This window comes from Coregonus lavaretus, assembly GCF_964263955.1.
Source record: "Coregonus lavaretus genome assembly, contig: HAP1_SCAFFOLD_6114, whole genome shotgun sequence".
Classification (NCBI taxonomy): Eukaryota; Metazoa; Chordata; class Actinopteri; order Salmoniformes; family Salmonidae; genus Coregonus; species Coregonus lavaretus.
In genome coordinates this window covers 1-17,684 of record NW_028166799.1, presented here as the reverse complement: position 1 = coordinate 17,684, position 17,684 = coordinate 1, and the positions used below count along the sequence as shown (strand labels likewise).

Sequence of the window (17,684 nt, the reverse complement as noted above, 5' to 3'; positions counted from 1 at the left end):
AGTGTGTGTGTGTGTGTGTCACGTCTTCAGACAGCGAGCACAACTCCAGCCATATTTAGCCATGTGACAACCGCCGGTAGTGCGCGAGGAGACGCCGTTGTGCACGCGCATTCTTTACCCCGGTGATGAATCCGTCCCGAGGCCCCTCCGGGAGAGTTGTGTAAGAACTGAAGCACCGCCGCCAGCGTCCGGTAGAGATATGTCAAGTCAAGCCTCGGCAGGGACAGATCATTGGGTGGAAAATAAACGGGATTGATTTGCGGAGGGGAAAGCAGCTATTTACTGACGCCAGCTTGGATTTGTAGTTCAATCATGACCCGATAGACTACAATTTATAATATAATATAATATAATATGCCATTTAGCAGACGCTTTTATCCAAAGCGACTTACAGGTCATGTGTGCATACATTTTTATGTACGGGTGGTCCCGGGGATCGAACCCACTACCCTGGCGTTACAAGCGCCGTGCTCTACCAATTGAGCTACAGAGGACCATTACAACTTGGGGCAAAAAAATGCATCATGAAAAAGTGATATTTTAACAGAAATGTCTACAATGTTGGATTTAACTTGACATAATTGTATCACCCTACACATATGGTATAAACACAACGAGGCCATTAACAGAAGCTCAGCACAAAACATTTATTTATCAGGGCTTCAACTTAAAAACAAAACCTCCGCAAAATGATTTCAAACACACACATTATGAAACCGTAAAACAGAAAAGGCGATGACTTCATTCAGTAGCTGTGTGAGAGGATATAATGACGGTTGGGTTTTAAAAAAATCAGATTTTAAATGAGAGAAATATGCGGGGTTTATCCGTTATCCCTTTGTGGCTGTGGTAACTAGTGATGACCGGGTTACCCTGTGTAGTCCAGTCTGCCCATAGAGAACGATAGAGGACCTTTAGTGGCCGAACGGCCATTTTAGCGTTGGCAGCGCCATTAGTTTAAAGTGGCCGACCGGGTGGGGATTCCTATGGGGTGGTAGCCTCAATGGCGCTGGCCCAACGCTAAAACAGCCTTCTGGCCAGAGCTGTGCCAGATGTAGATATATAGTCGGCAGCAGGAGAAAACCAAAGCCAAGCCTCTGGCACTATGGCTGCGTTTTACACAAGGCAACCTAATTCTGGACAAATGATCAGAATCGGGTGCCTGTGGAAACGCAGCCTTAAGGCTCCTTTACCTTCATCTACTTTCCTAGGCACAGTCCATCATCATCATCATCATCAGTCTCTGTGCTGCTCAGTCAGAGCTCCTCAACTCATCCATTCCATATTACTCATTCTACATGTTAGTCATTTAGCAGACGCTCTTATCCAGAGCTACTTACAGTTAGTGAGTGCATACATTGTCATACTGGTCGTACACCATGTGTAGATGATATATCTCTGTTACATACAGTCTGTCTGTCTGTCAGTCTACCTGTCGGTCAGTCTACCTGTCTGTCAGTCTACCGGTCTGTCAGTCTGTCTACCGGCCTGTCAGTCTGTCTACCGGCCTGTCAGTCAGTCTACCGGCCTGTCAGTCAGTCTACCGGCCTGTCAGCCTGTCTACCGGTCTGTCAGTCTGTCTACCGGTCTGTCAGTCTGTCTACCGGCCTGTCAGTCTGTCTACCGGTCTGTCAGTGAGTCTACCGGCCTGTCAGTCTGTCTACCGGCCTGTCAGTCTGTCTACCGGCCTGTCAGTCTGTCTACCGGTCTGTCAGTCAGTCTACCGGCCTGTCAGCCTGTCTACCGGTCTGTCAGTCTGTCTACCGGTCTGTCAGTCTGTCAGTCTGTCTACCGGCCTGTCAGTCTGTCTACCGGTCTGTCAGTCTGTCTACCGGCCTGTCAGTCTGTCTACCGGCCTGTCAGTCTGTCTACCGGTCTGTCAGTCTGTCTACCGGCCTGTCAGTCTGTCTACCGGTCTGTCAGTCTGTCTATCGGTCTGTCAGTCTGTCTACCGGTCTGTCAGTCTGCCTACCGGCCTGTCAGTCTGTCTACCGGCCTGTCAGTCTGTCTACCGGTCTGTCAGTCTGTCTACCGGCCTGTCAGTCTGTCTACCGGCCTGTCAGTCTGTCAGCCTGTCTACCGGCCTGTCAGTCTGTCAGCCTGTCTACCGGTCTGTCAGTCTGTCTACCGGCCTGTCAGTCTGTCTACCGGTCTGTCAGTCTGTCTACCGGTCTGTCAGTCTGTCTACCGGTCTGTCTATCGGTCTGTCAGTCTGTCTACCGGCCTGTCAGTCAGTCTACCGGTCTGTCAGTCTGTCTACCGGCCTGTCAGTCTGTCTACCGGCCTGTCAGCCTGTCTACCGGCCTGTCAGCCTACCTACCGGTCTGTCAGTCTACCTACCGGTCTGTCAGTCTGTCTACCGGCCCATAGCATCATATTCCCTATGTAGGGCACTACTCCTGACCAGGCCCATAGCATCATATTCCCTATGTAGGGCACTACTCCTGACCAGGCCCATAGCATCATATTCCCTATGTAGGGCACTACTCCTGACCAGGCCCATAGCATCATATTCCCTATGTAGGGCACTACTCCTGACCAGGCCCATAGCATCATATTCCCTATGTAGGGCACTACTCCTGACCAGGCCTGACCAGTGGTCTAAAGTAGTGCACTATATAGGGAATATGATGCCATTTGGTACGGATCCCAGTAGATCTGGTACTATGAAGTACCTACATGCCAGTACCCTGTTATACATATCCATATTATTTTTATTATTATTATTATTATATCTGAACAATATGTCCCGGTCTCAGTAGAGGTATATGGTATAACTCATCCATGGAAGTCAGTGTGATGGTGTTGTCTGTATTCTATAACCTCATACAGGGCCTCTTCCTCTGTGACATGTTACACCAGGTTATATATTTCTATATGAGCAGAATCTCCGGTTCAGAGACAGCGCAGTACAACGTAAACCCCATCTGGTCGATCTCCTCCTCCGTCAGTCCGTTCAACATGTTAGCGCTGGGCTTGAAGTAGCTGGGCAACACCCCTTGCTCCAGATAGCCTATCAGCTCCCACACACACTGCTGGAACCGCCCACTCAGACACTCCTCCGACCAATCCAGGTCCTTGTCCCCGAGGTGGAGGATGAGGTTGGCCAGCGGCGCGGCGGTGAGGGGTCGCAGGGCGGGACAGTGTCGACAGACGGCTTTGAGGGTTTTGAGGAGGGTACGTCGGACCCCCTGGTCCGCTGAGTCAAGCTGGGCCAGGCGCTGGGTCTCCCAGGGGTAGAGGGAGAGGTGCCAGGCACTATCCCAGGGTTGGGTTAACTCTACCTGGGCAGTCAGGACCACGTCTGCCTCCCTCAGCACCGGCACCATGGAGATGAAGAGAGAATCACCTCGCTCTGGTCTGGAGACACACAGAGAGAGACATATCAGTTATGTATTAACCCTCAACCCTGACCTTTAACCCCTAACCCTAACTAACGCAGTGAGACATCAGTCATGTATTAACCCTGACCTTTAACCCTAACTGTCAGGATCATGGAGATGAACAGGGGGTCACCACGCTCAGGTCTGGAGAGACAGATATCCACATTAACCCTGACCTTTAACCCCTAACCCTAACTAACGCAGTGAGACATCAGTCATGTATTAACCCTGACCTTTAACCCCTAACCCTAACTAACGCAGTGAGACATCAGTCATGTATTAACCCTGACCTTTAACCCTAACTGTCAGGATCATGGAGATGAACAGGGGGTCACCACGCTCAGGTCTGGAGAGACAGATATACACATTAACCCTGACCTTTAACCCTGACCCTCAGGTCTGGTGAGACAGAGATACACATTAACCTTAACCCTGACCTTTAACCCTGACCCTCAGGTCTGGTGAGACAGAGATACACATTAACCTTTAACCCTAACCCTCAGGTCTGGTGAGGCAGAGATACACATTAACCTTAACCCTGACCTTTAACCCTAACCCTCAGGTCTGGAGAGACAGAGATACACATTAACCCTGACCTTTAACCCTGACCCTCAGGTCTGGTGAGACAGAGATACACATTAACCTTAACCCTGACCTTTAACCCTGACCCTCAGGTCTGGTGAGACAGAGATACACATTAACCTTTAACCCTAACCCTCAGGTCTGGTGAGACAGAGATACACATTAACCTTAACCCTGACCTTTAACCCTAACCCTCAGGTCTGGAGAGACAGAGATACACATTAACCTTAACCCTGACCTTTAACCCTAACCCTCAGGTCTGGAGAGACAGAGATACACATTAACCTTAACCCTGACCTTTAACCCTAACCCTCAGGTCTGGTGAGACAGAGATACACATTAACCTTAACCCTGACCTTTAACCCTAACCCTCAGGTCTGGAGAGACAGAGATACACATTAACCTTAACCCTAACCTTTAACCCTAACCCTCAGGTCTGGTGAGACAGAGATACACATTAACCTTAACCCTGACCTTTAACCCTAACCCTCAGGTCTGGAGAGACAGAGATACACATTAACCTTAACCCTGACCTTTAACCCTAACCCTCAGGTCTGGAGAGACAGAGATACACAACCTTAACCCTGACCTTTAACCCTAACCCTCAGGTCTGGAGAGACAGAGATACACATTAACCTTAACCCTGACCTTTGACCCTAACCCTCAGGTCTGGTGAGACAGAGATACACATTAACCTTAACCCTGACCTTTAACCCTAACCCTCAGGTCTGGAGAGACAGAGATACACATTAACCTTAACCCTGACCTTTAACCCTAACCCTCAGGTCTGGAGAGACAGAGATACACATTAACCTTAACCCTGACCTTTAACCCTAACCCTCAGGTCTGGTGAGACAGAGATACACATTAACCTTAACCCTGACCTTTAACCCTAACCCTCAGGTCTGGAGAGACAGAGATACACATTAACCTTAACCCTGACCTTTAACCCTAACCCTCAGGTCTGGTGAGACAGAGATACACATTAACCTTAACCCTGACCTTTAACCCTAACCCTCAGGTCTGGTGAGACAGAGATACACATTAACCTTAACCCTGACCTTTAACCCTGACCCTCAGGTCTGGAGAGACAGAGATACACCTTAACCTTAACCCTGACCTTTAACCCTGACCCTCAGGTCTGGAGAGACAGAGATACACATGAACCTTAACCCTGACCTTTAACCCTGACCCTCAGGTCTGGAGAGACAGATATACACATTAGAATAAATATAATCTAAGCTGTGTGGGTGTTTCAGCTCCCCAGGACTGCCGTGCAGAATAAATATAATCTAAGCTGTGTGGGTGTGCAGCTCCCCAGGACTGCCGTGCAGAATAAATATCATCTAAGCTGTGTGGGTGTGCAGCTCCCCAGGACTGCCATGCAGAATAAATATAATCTAAGCTGTGTGGGTGTGCAGCTCCCCAGGACTGCCGTGCAGAATAAATATCATCTAAGCTGTGTGGGTGTGCAGATCCCCAGGACTGCCATGCAGAATAAATATAATCTAAGCTGTGTGGGTGTGCAGCTCCCCAGGACTGCCATGCAGAATAAATATAATCTAAGCTGTGTGGGTGTGCAGCTCCCCAGGACTGCCATGCAGAATAAATATAATCTAAGCTGTGTGGGTGTGCAGCTCCCCAGGACTGCCGTGCAGAATAAATATAATCTAAGCTGTGTGGGTGTGCAGCTCCCCAGGACTGCCATGCAGAATAAATATAATCTAAGCTGTGTGGGTGTGCAGCTCCCCAGGACTGCCATGCAGAATAAATATCATCTAAGCTGTGTGGGTGTGCAGCTCCCCAGGACTGCCATGCAGAATAAATATAATCTAAGCTGTGTGGGTGTGCAGCTCCCCAGGACTGCCGTGCAGAATAAATATCATCTAAGCTGTGTGGGTGTGCAGCTCCTCAGGACTGCCATGCAGAATAAATATAATCTAAGCTGTGTGGGTGTGCAGCTCCCCAGGACTGCCGTGCAGAATAAATATAATCTAAGCTGTGTGGGTGTGCAGCTCCTCAGGACTGCCGTGCAGAATAAATATAATCTAAGCTGTGTGGGTGTGCAGCTCCCCAGGACTGCCGTGCAGAATAAATATAATCTAAGCTGTGTGGGTGTGCAGCTCCCCAGGACTGCCGTGCAGAATAAATATAATCTAAGCTGTGTGGGTGTGCAGCTCCCCAGGACTGCCGTGCAGAATAAATATAATCTAAGCTGTGTGGGTGTGCAGCTCCCCAGGACTGCCGTGCAGAATAAATATAATCTAAGCTGTGTGGGTGTGCAGCTCCCCAGGACTGCCGTGCAGAATAAATATAATCTAAGCTGTGTGGGTGTGCAGCTCCCCAGGACTGCCGTGCAGAATAAATATAATCTAAGCTGTGTGGGTGTGCAGCTCCCCAGGACTGCCGTGCAGAATAAATATAATCTAAGCTGTGTGGGTGTGCAGCTCCTCAGGACTGCCATGCAGAATAAATATAATCTAAGCTGTGTGGGTGTGCAGCTCCCCAGGACTGCCATGCAGAATAAATATCATCTAAGCTGTGTGGGTGTGCAGCTCCCCAGGACTGCCGTGCAGAATAAATATCATCTAAGCTGTGTGGGTGTGCAGCTCCTCAGGACTGCCATGCAGAATAAATATAATCTAAGCTGTGTGGGTGTGCAGCTCCCCAGGACTGCCGTGCAGAATAAATATAATCTAAGCTGTGTGGGTGTGCAGCTCCTCAGGACTGCCGTGCAGAATAAATATAATCTAAGCTGTGTGGGTGTGCAGCTCCCCAGGACTGCCGTGCAGAATAAATATAATCTAAGCTGTGTGGGTGTGCAGCTCCCCAGGACTGCCGTGCAGAATAAATATAATCTAAGCTGTGTGGGTGTGCAGCTCCCCAGGACTGCCGTGCAGAATAAATATAATCTAAGCTGTGTGGGTGTGCAGCTCCCCAGGACTGCCGTGCAGAATAAATATAATCTAAGCTGTGTGGGTGTGCAGCTCCCCAGGACTGCCGTGCAGAATAAATATAATCTAAGCTGTGTGGGTGTGCAGCTCCCCAGGACTGCCGTCCAGAATAAATATAATCTAAGCTGTGTGGGTGTGCAGCTCCCCAGGACTGCCGTGCAGAATAAATATAATCTAAGCTGTGTGGGTGTGCAGCTCCCCAGGACTGCCGTGCAGAATAAATATAATCTAAGCTGTGTGGGTGTGCAGCTCCCCAGGACTGCCGTGCAGAATAAATATAATCTAAGCTGTGTGGGTGTGCAGCTCCTCAGGACTGCCATGCAGAATAAATATAATCTAAGCTGTGTGGGTGTGCAGCTCCCCAGGACTGCCATGCAGAATAAATATAATCTAAGCTGTGTGGGTGTGCAGCTCCTCAGGACTGCCATGCAGAATAAATATAATCTAAGCTGTGTGGGTGTGCAGCTCCCCAGGACTGCCGTGCAGAATAAATATCATCTAAACTGTGTGGGTGTGCAGCTCCTCAGGACTGCCGTGCAGAATAAATATAATCTAAGCTGTGTGGGTGTGCAGCTCCTCAGGACTGCCGTGCAGAATAAATATAATCTAAGCTGTGTGGGTGTGCAGCTCCTCAGGACTGCCATGCAGAATAAATATAATCTAAGCTGTGTGGGTGTGCAGCTCCTCAGGACTGCCATGCAGAATAAATATAATCTAAGCTGTGTGGGTGTGCAGCTCCCCAGGACTGCCGTGCAGAATAAATATCATCTAAGCTGTGTGGGTGTGCAGCTCCCCAGGATTGCCGTGCAGAATAAATATCATCTAAGCTGTGTGGGTGTGCAGCTCCCCAGGACTGCCGTGCAGAATAAATATCATCTAAGCTGTGTGGGTGTGCAGCTCCCCAGGACTGCCGTGCAGAATAAATATCATCTAAGCTGTGTGGGTGTGCATCTCCCCAGGACTGCTGTGCAGAATAAATATCATCTAAACTGTGTGGGTGTGCAGCTCCCCAGGACTGCCGTGCAGAATAAATATCATCTAAGCTGTGTGGGTGTGCAGCTCCCCAGGACTGCCATGCAGAATAAATATAATCTAAGCTGTGTGGGTGTGCAGCTCCCCAGGACTGCCGTGCAGAATAAATATAATCTAAGCTGTGTGGGTGTGCAGCTCCCCAGGACTGCCGTGCAGAATAAATATAATCTAAGCTGTGTGGGTGTGCAGCTCCTCAGGACTGCCGTGCAGAATAAATATAATCTAAGCTGTGTGGGTGTGCAGCTCCCCAGGACTGCCGTGCAGAATAAATATAATCTAAGCTGTGTGGGTGTGCAGCTCCCCAGGACTGCCGTGCAGAATAAATATCATCTAAGCTGTGTGGGTGTGCAGCTCCCCAGGACTGCCGTGCAGAATAAATATAATCTAAGCTGTGTGGGTGTGCAGCTCCCCAGGACTGCCGTGCAGAATAAATATAATCTAAGCTGTGTGGGTGTGCAGCTCCCCAGGACTGCCGTGCAGAATAAATATAATCTAAGCTGTGTGGGTGTGCAGCTCCCCAGGACTGCCGTGCAGAATAAATATCATCTAAGCTGTGTGGGTGTGCAGCTCCCCAGGACTGCCATGCAGAATAAATATAATCTAAGCTGTGTGGGTGTGCAGCTCCTCAGGACTGCCATGCAGAATAAATATAATCTAAGCTGTGTGGGTGTGCAGCTCCCCAGGACTGCCGTGCAGAATAAATATAATCTAAGCTGTGTGGGTGTGCAGCTCCCCAGGACTGCCGTCCAGAATAAATATAATCTAAGAGAGAGCTACATGTAGCCATGTTAATATCCTTTGCTAGTTAGCGAGTTATTAGCCCAGTTATACAGTGCCTTGCAAAAGTATTCATTCCCCCTTGGCGTTTTTCCTATTTTGTTGCATTACATACAACCTGTAATTTAAATGGATTTTTATTTGGATTTCATGTAATGGACATACACAAAATAGTCCAAATTGGTGAAGTGAAATTAAAAAAATAACTTGTTAAAAAAAAATCTCTAAAATAAATAACGGAAAAGTGGTGCGTGCACATGTATTCACCCCCTTTGCTATGAAGCCCCTAAATAAGATCTGGTGCAACCAATTAGCTTCATAAGTCACATAATTAGTTAAATAAAGTCCACCTGTGTGCAATCTAAGTGTTACATGATCTCAGTATATATACACCTGTTCTGAAAGGCCCCAGAGTCTGCAACACCACTAAGCAAGGGGCACCACCAAGCAAGCGGCACCATGAAGACCAAGGAGCTCTCCAAACAGGTCAGGGACAAAGTTGTGGAGAAGTACAGATCAGGGTTGGGTTATAAAAAAAATATCTGAAACTTTGAACATCCCACAGAGCACCATTAAATCCATTATTAAAAAATTGAAAGAATATGGCACCACAACAAACCTGCCAAGAGAGGGCCGCCCACCAAAACTCACGGACCAGGCAAGGAGGGCATTAATCAGAGACGCAACAAAGACACCAAAGATAACCCTGAAGGAGCTGCAAAGCTCCACAGCGGAGATTGGAGTATCTGTCCATAAGACCACTTTAAGCCATACACTCCACAGAGCTGGGCTTTATGGAAGAGTGGCCAGAAAAAAGCCATTGCTTAAAGAAAAAAATAAGCAAACACGTTTGGTGTTCGCCAAAAGGCATGTGGGAGACTCCCCAAACATCTGGAAGAAGGTACTCTGATCAGATGAGACTAAAATTGAGCTTTTTGGCCATCAAGGAAAACGCTATTTCTGGCGCAAACCCAACACCTCTCATCATCCCGAGAACACCATCCCCACAGAGAAGCATTGTGGTGGCAGCATCATGCTGTAGGGATGTTTTTCATCGGCAGGGACTGGGAAACTGGTCAGAATTGAAGGAATGACGGATGGCGCTAAATACAGGGAAATTCTTGAGGGAAACCTGTTTCAGTCTTCCAGAGATTTGAGACTGGGACCGAGGTTCACCTTCCAGCAGGACAATGACCCTAAGCATACTGCTAAAGCAACACTCGAGTGGTTTAAGGGGAAACATTTAAAATGTATTGGAATGGCCTAGTCAAAGCCCAGACCTCAATCCAATTGTGAATCTGTGGTATGACTTAAAGATTGCTGTACACCAGCGGAACCCATCCAACTTGAAGGAGCTGGAGCAGTTTTGCCTTGAAGAATGGGCAACAATCCCAGTGGCTAGATGTGCCAAGCTTATAGAGACATACCCCAAGAGACTTGCAGCTGTAATTGCTGCGAAAGGTGGCTCTACAAAGTATTGACTTTGGGGGGGGGGGTGAATAGTTACGCACGCTCAAGTTTTCTGTAGTTTAGTCTTATTTTTTGTTTGTTTCACAATAAAACATATTTTGCATCTTCAAAGTGGTAGGCATGTTGTGTAAATCAAATTATACAAACCCCCCCAAAAAAAATCATTTTAATTCCAGGTTGTAAGGGAACAAAATAGGAAAAATGCCAAGGGGGTGAATAATTTCGCAAGCCGCTGTAGATAATTTGTAGTCTGCAATAGGGGAGTGGTTGCTTCCTACAAGAGAACAAAACGTGACATCTTTGAAAAGCGAGTCGGGTAAAGAGCTTTTTTTTTATGTCTTAAAGGGGCAGTGTTGTATTTTGAGACAGGCTTGAGTAAGCTAAGTAGCATAATTTGTCTGATTCTCTGTAATAATGGTATGGGAATAATAATGCATTTTTATTTTGTAAAGTGGTTTCTTGCATCAAACAACACAACAACATTTTCTATCCCCTCCTTGTCTGAAGGACCAGTGGATAAACAGGTTCATGTCAAGCCCTGCAGGTTTTTCTTCAGACGTCTCATGGAAGCCTACATTGAACACCACACATTGGGATGCTACTGTAGGCTGAATGATAGAACAGCTATTTCCATGTTAAAATGTTACGGGATGCATTTTCTCCATTGTTTTTGATGGTAGGCCACTCTGGTAGGCCTACATTATGATCAAATAGCCACAGTAGCCTACTGGGCCACTGTTAAAACTGGAACTTAAAGTGGGTACAGCCTCAGTGTTCACAGTAAACTGCTTTAGAGGAGATTGGAGGGAGTTGAAAGTCCGTGTTGCCCAGCGACAGCCCCAAAACATCACTGCTCTAGAGGAGATCTGCATGGAGGAATGGGCCAAAATACCAGCAACAGTGTGTGAAAACCTTGTGAAGACTTACAGAAAACGTTTGACCTGTGTCATTGCCAACAAAGGATATATAACAAAGTATTGAGAAACTTTTGTTATTGACCAAATACTTATTTTCCACCATAATTTGCAAATAAATTCATTAAAAATCCTACAATGTGATTTTCTGGATTTTTTTCCCTCAATTTGTCTGTCATAGTTGACGTGTACCTATGATGAAAATTACAGGCCTCTCTCATCTTGTTAAGTGGGAGAACTTGCACAATTGGTGGCTGACTAAATACTTTTTTTCCCCACTGTACTAACTACTGAGATATGTGACTATCCCAACCTAGATATCTGAAGATGAAGACACTAACTACTGAGATATGTGACTGTCCCAACCTAGATATCTCAAGATGAAGACACTAACTACTGAGATATGTGACTATCCCAACCTAGATATCTCAAGATGAAGACACTAACTACTGAGATATGTGACTATCCCAACCTAGATATCTCAAGATGAAGACACTAACTGGAAGTCTCTCTGGATAAGAGCGTCTGCTGAACGGGGTAAATGTGTGAGAGAGAGATACCGTATCTCCAGTTTCAGTTCATCCCCCCCGAGGACAGGCCGGACCCGACAGTCAAGAGAAGAGGAGAGGGACGGCCAGTTCATGGTTTCCATCACAGCCTTACTGAGCATGCTCACCATCGCCCTGCACGATAGATACCCTCCCACTAGGAACCTAGAGGAGGAGAGAGACAGCCTTACTGAGCATGCTCACCATCGCCCTGCACGATAGATACCCTCCCACTAGGAACCTAGAGGAGGAGAGAGACAGCCTTACTGAGCATGCTCACCATCACCCTGCACGATAGATACCCTCCCACTAGGAACCTAGAGGAGGAGAGAGACAGCCTTACTGAGCATGCTCACCATCACCCTGCACGATAGATACCCTCCCACTAGGAACCTAGAGGAGGAGAGAGACAGCCTTACTGAGCATGCTCACCATCACCCTGCACGATAGATACCCTCCCACTAGGAACCTAGAGGAGGAGAGAGACAGCCTTACTGAGCATGCTCACCATCACCCTGCACGATAGATACCCTCCCACTAGGAACCTAGAGGAGGAGAGAGACAGCCTTACTGAGCATGCTCACCATCACCCTGCACGATAGATACCCTCCCACTAGGAACCTAGAGGAGGAGAGAGAGACAGCCTTACTGAGCATGCTCACCATCACCCTGCACGATAGATACCCTCCCACTAGGAACCTAGAGGAGGAGAGAGACAGCCTTACTGAGCATGCTCACCATCACCCTGCACGATAGATACCCTCCCACTAGGAACCTAGAGGAGGAGAGAGAGACAGCCTTACTGAGCATGCTCACCATCACCCTGCACGATAGATACCCTCCCACTAGGAACCTAGAGGAGGAGAGAGACAGCCTTACTGAGCATGCTCACCATCACCCTGCACGATAGATACCCTCCAACTAGGAACCTAGAGGAGGAGAGAGAGACAGCCTTACTGAGCATGCTCACCATCACCCTGCACGATAGATACCCTCCCATTAGGAACCTAGAGGAGGAGAGAGAGACAGCCTTACTGAGCATGCTCACCATCACCCTGCACGATAGATACCCTCCAACTAGGAACCTAGAGGAGGAGAGAGAGATAGCCTTACTGAGCATGCTCACCATCACCCTGCACGATAGATACCCTCCCACTAGGAACCTAGAGGAGGAGAGAGAGACAGCCTTACTGAGCATGCTCACCATCACCCTGCACGATAGATACCCTCCCACTAGGAACCTAGAGGAGGAGAGAGACAGCCTTACTGAGCATGCTCACCATCACCCTGCACGATAGATACCCTCCCACTAGGAACCTAGAGGAGGAGAGAGAGACAGCCTTACTGAGCATGCTCACCCTCACCCTGCACGATAGATACCCTCCCACTAGGAACCTAGAGGAGGAGAGAGAGACAGCCTTACTGAGCATGCTCACCATCACCCTGCACGATAGATACCCTCCCACTAGGAACCTAGAGGAGGAGAGAGACAGCCTTACTGAGCATGCTCACCATCACCCTGCACGATAGATACCCTCCCACTAGGAACCTAGAGGAGGAGAGAGACAGCCTTACTGAGCATGCTCACCATCACCCTGCACGATAGATACCCTCCCACTAGGAACCTAGAGGAGGAGAGAGAGACAGCCTTACTGAGCATGCTCACCATCACCCTGCACGATAGATACCCTCCCACTAGGAACCTAGAGGAGGAGAGAGACAGCCTTACTGAGCATGCTCACCATCACCCTGCACGATAGATACCCTCCCACTAGGAACCTAGAGGAGGAGAGAGACAGCCTTACTGAGCATGCTCACCATCACCCTGCACGATAGATACCCTCCCACTAGGAACCTAGAGGAGGAGAGAGAGACAGCCTTACTGAGCATGCTCACCCTCACCCTGCACGATAGATACCCTCCCACTAGGAACCTAGAGGAGGAGAGAGAGACAGCCTTACTGAGCATGCTCACCATCACCCTGCACGATAGATACCCTCCCACTAGGAACCTAGAGGAGGAGAGAGACAGCCTTACTGAGCATGCTCACCATCACCCTGCACGATAGATACCCTCCCACTAGGAACCTAGAGGAGGAGAGAGACAGCCTTACTGAGCATGCTCACCATCACCCTGCACGATAGATACCCTCCCACTAGGAACCTAGAGGAGGAGAGAGAGACAGCCTTACTGAGCATGCTCACCATCACCCTGCACGATAGATACCCTCCCACTAGGAACCTAGAGGAGGAGAGAGAGACAGCCTTACTGAGCATGCTCACCATCACCCTGCACGATAGATACCCTCCCACTAGGAACCTAGAGGAGGAGAGAGACAGCCTTACTGAGCATGCTCACCACCTCCTAGAGAGACACACAGACTGACAATTACTAGCTGGGCCAGAAATCTAGAGATCCCTTCACATTCAAATCTGGAACCTCCAAGCCACTTTCTTCCATTGTTCCCCTCTAATCAGGGACAGATTTAGACCTGGGACACCAGGCAGAACAGGACAGATTTAGACCTGGGACACCAGGCAGGACAGGACAGATTTAGACCTGGGACACCAGGCAGAACAGGACAGATTTAGACCTGGGACACCAGGCAGGACAGGACAGATTTAGACCTGGGACACCAGGCAGGACAGGACAGATTTAGACCTGGGACACCAGGCAGGACAGGACAGATTTAGACCTGGGACACCAGGCAGAACAGGACAGATTTAGACCTGGGACACCAGGCAGGACAGGACAGATTTAGACCTGGGACACCAGGCAGGACAGGACAGATTTAGACCTGGGACACCAGGCAGGACAGGACTGATTTAGACCTGGGACACCAGGCAGGACAGGACAGATTTAGACCTGGGACACCAGGCAGGACAGGACTGATTTAGACCTGGGACACCAGGCAGGACAGGACAGATTTAGACCTGGGACACCAGGCAGGACAGGACAGATTTAGACCTGGGACACCAGGCAGGACAGGACATATTTAGACCTGGGACACCAGGCAGGACAGGACAGATTTAGACCTGGGACACCAGGCAGGACAGGACAGATTTAGACCTGGGACACCAGGCAGGACAGGACAGATTTAGACCTGGGACACCAGGCAGGACAGGACTGATTTAGACCTGGGACACCAGGCAGGACAGGACTGATTTAGACCTGGGACACCAGGCAGGACAGGACTGATTTAGACCTGGGACACCAGGCAGGACAGGACAGATTTAGACCTGGGACACCAGGCAGGACAGGACAGATTTAGACCTGGGACACCAGGCAGGACAGATTTAGACCTGGGACACCAGGCAGGACAGGACATATTTAGACCTGGGACACCAGGCAGGACAGGACAGATTTAGACCTGGGACACCAGGCAGGACAGGACAGATTTAGACCTGGGACACCAGGCAGGACAGGACAGATTTAGACCTGGGACACCAGGCAGGACAGGACAGATTTAGACCTGGGACACCAGGCAGGACAGGACAGATTTAGACCTGGGACACCAGGCAGGACAGGACATATTTCAATACCCCTGGTCTGGACAATATGGATAATGATCAGGTAGAGGGGACAGATTTAAATACCCCTGGTCTGGACAATATGGATAATGATCAGGTAGAACAGGACAGATTTAAATACCCCTGGTCTGGACAATATGGATAATGATCAGGTAGAGGGGACAGATTTAAATACCCCTGGTCTGGACAATATGGATAATGATCAGGTAGAGGGGACAGATTTAAATACCCCTGGTCTGGACAATATGGATAATGATCAGGTAGAACAGGACAGATTTAAATACCCCTGGTCTGGACAATATGGATAATGATCAGGTAGAGGGGACAGATTTAAATACCCCTGGTCTGGACAATATGGATAATGATCAGGTAGAACAGGACAGATTTAAATACCCCTGGTCTGGACAATATGGATAATGATCAGGTAGAGGGGACAGATTTAAATACCCCTGGTCTGGACAATATGGATAATGATCAGGCAGAACAGGACAGATTTAAATACCCCTGGTCTGGACAATATGGATAATGATCAGGCAGAACAGGACAGATTTAAATACCCCTGGTCTGGACAATATGGATAATGATCAGGCAGAACAGGACAGATTTAAATACCCCTGGTCTGGACAATATGGATAATGATCAGGTAGAACAGGACAGATTTAAATACCCCTGGTCTGGACAATATGGATAATGATCAGGTAGAGGGGACAGATTTAAATACCCCTGGTCTGGACAATATGGATAATGATCAGGTAGAGGGGACAGATTTAAATACCCCTGGTCTGGACAATATGGATAATGATCAGGTAGAGGGGACAGATTTAAATACCCCTGGTCTGGACAATATGGATAATGATCAGGTAGAGGGGACAGATTTAAATACCCCTGTCTGGACAATATGGATAATGATCAGGTAGAACAGGACAGATTTAAATACCCCTGGTCTGGACAATATGGATAATGATCAGGTAGAGGGGACAGATTTAAATACCCCTGGTCTGGACAATATGGATAATGATCAGGTAGAACAGGACAGATTTAAATACCCCTGGTCTGGACAATATGGATAATGATCAGGTAGAACAGGACAGATTTAAATACCCCTGGTCTGGACAATGATCAGGTAGAGGGGACAGATTTAAATACCCCTGGTCTGGACAATATGGATAATGATCAGGTAGAGGGGACAGATTTAAATACCCCTGGTCTGGACAATATGGATAATGATCAGGTAGAGGGGACAGATTTAAATACCCCTGGTCTGGACAATATGGATAATGATCAGGTAGAACAGGACAGATTTAAATACCCCTGGTCTGGACAATATGGATAATGATCAGGTAGAACAGGACAGATTTAAATACCCCTGGTCTGGACAATATGGATAATGATCAGGTAGAGGGGACAGATTTAAATACCCCTGGTCTGGACAATATGGATAATGATCAGGTAGAACAGGACAGATTTAAATACCCCTGGTCTGGACAATATGGATAATGATCAGGTAGAGGGGACAGATTTAAATACCCCTGGTCTGGACAATATGGATAATGATCAGGCAGAGGGGACAGATTTAAATACCCCTGGTCTGGACAATATGGATAATGATCAGGTAGAACAGGACAGATTTAAATACCCCTGGTCTGGACAATATGGATAATGATCAGGTAGAGGGGACAGATTTAAATACCCCTGGTCTGGACAATATGGATAATGATCAGGTAGACAGGACAGATTTAAATACCCCTGGTCTGGACAATATGGATAATGATCAGGTAGAGGGGACAGATTTAAATACCCCTGGTCTGGACAATATGGATAATGATCAGGCTAGAGGGGACAGATTTAAATACCCCTGGTCTGGACAATATGGATAATGATCAGGTAGAACAGGACAGATTTAAATACCCCTGGTCTGGACAATATGGATAATGATCAGGTAGAGGGGACAGATTTAAATACCCCTGGTCTGGACAATATGGATAATGATCAGGTAGAACAGTAGAACAGGACAGATTTAAATACCCTGGTCTAGACCTTGGGTGAACCTGTCCCAGTGTAGAGGGTGAACCTGTCCCAGTGTAGAGGGTGAACCTGTCCCAGTGTAGAGGGTGAACCTGTCCCAGTGTTATTACCTGTCCCAGTGTTATTACCTGTCCCAGTGTTATTACCTGTCCCAGTGTTATTACCTGTCCCAGTGTTATTACCTGGTCCCAGTGTAGAGGGTGTACCTGTCCCAGTGTTCCCAGTGTTATTACCTGTCCCAGTGTTATTACCTGTCCCAGTGTAGAGGGTGTACCTGTCCCAGTGTTATTACCTGTCCCAGTGTAGAGGGTGTACCTGTCCCAGTGTTATTACCTGTCCCAGTGTAGAGGGTGAACCTGTCCCAGTGTAGAGGGTGAACCTGTCCCAGTGTTATTACCTGTCCCAGTGTAGAGGGTGAACCTGTCCCAGTGTTATTACCTGTCCCAGTGTAGAGGGTGTACCTGTCCCA

The 17,684-nt window shown here is 48.1% G+C and overlaps 1 protein-coding gene across 1 annotated transcript; it reads right to left on the bottom strand.

Annotated features, from left to right (window-relative positions):
- Positions 1-633: 633 nt before the first annotated feature.
- Positions 634-11,845, bottom strand: LOC311114295 (mitochondrial dynamics protein MIEF1-like). Its single transcript, XM_084189551.1, has 3 exons — positions 11,673-11,845; positions 2,337-3,360; positions 634-1,480 (listed from the first exon to the last, which is right to left on the bottom strand). The coding sequence occupies exons 1-2, from the start codon at positions 11,789-11,791 to the stop codon at positions 2,874-2,876; spliced, it is 606 nt and encodes a 201-aa protein (XP_084045677.1). The 5' UTR covers positions 11,792-11,845; the 3' UTR covers positions 634-1,480; positions 2,337-2,873.
- Between the last annotated feature and the right edge of the window lie 5,839 nt (positions 11,846-17,684).

What these genes read in the sequence shown, in the direction of transcription:
- LOC311114295 (XM_084189551.1), bottom strand. Translation starts at nt 11,791, where the DNA reads ATGGTGAGCATGCTCAGTAAGGCTGTGATGGAAACCATGAACTGGCCG. An exon ending in GAACTGAAACTGGAGATACG is followed by an intron (nt 3,361 to 11,672) that starts GTATCTCTCTCT and finishes GTGTGTCTCCAG; the next exon opens with ACCAGAGCGAGGTGATTCTC.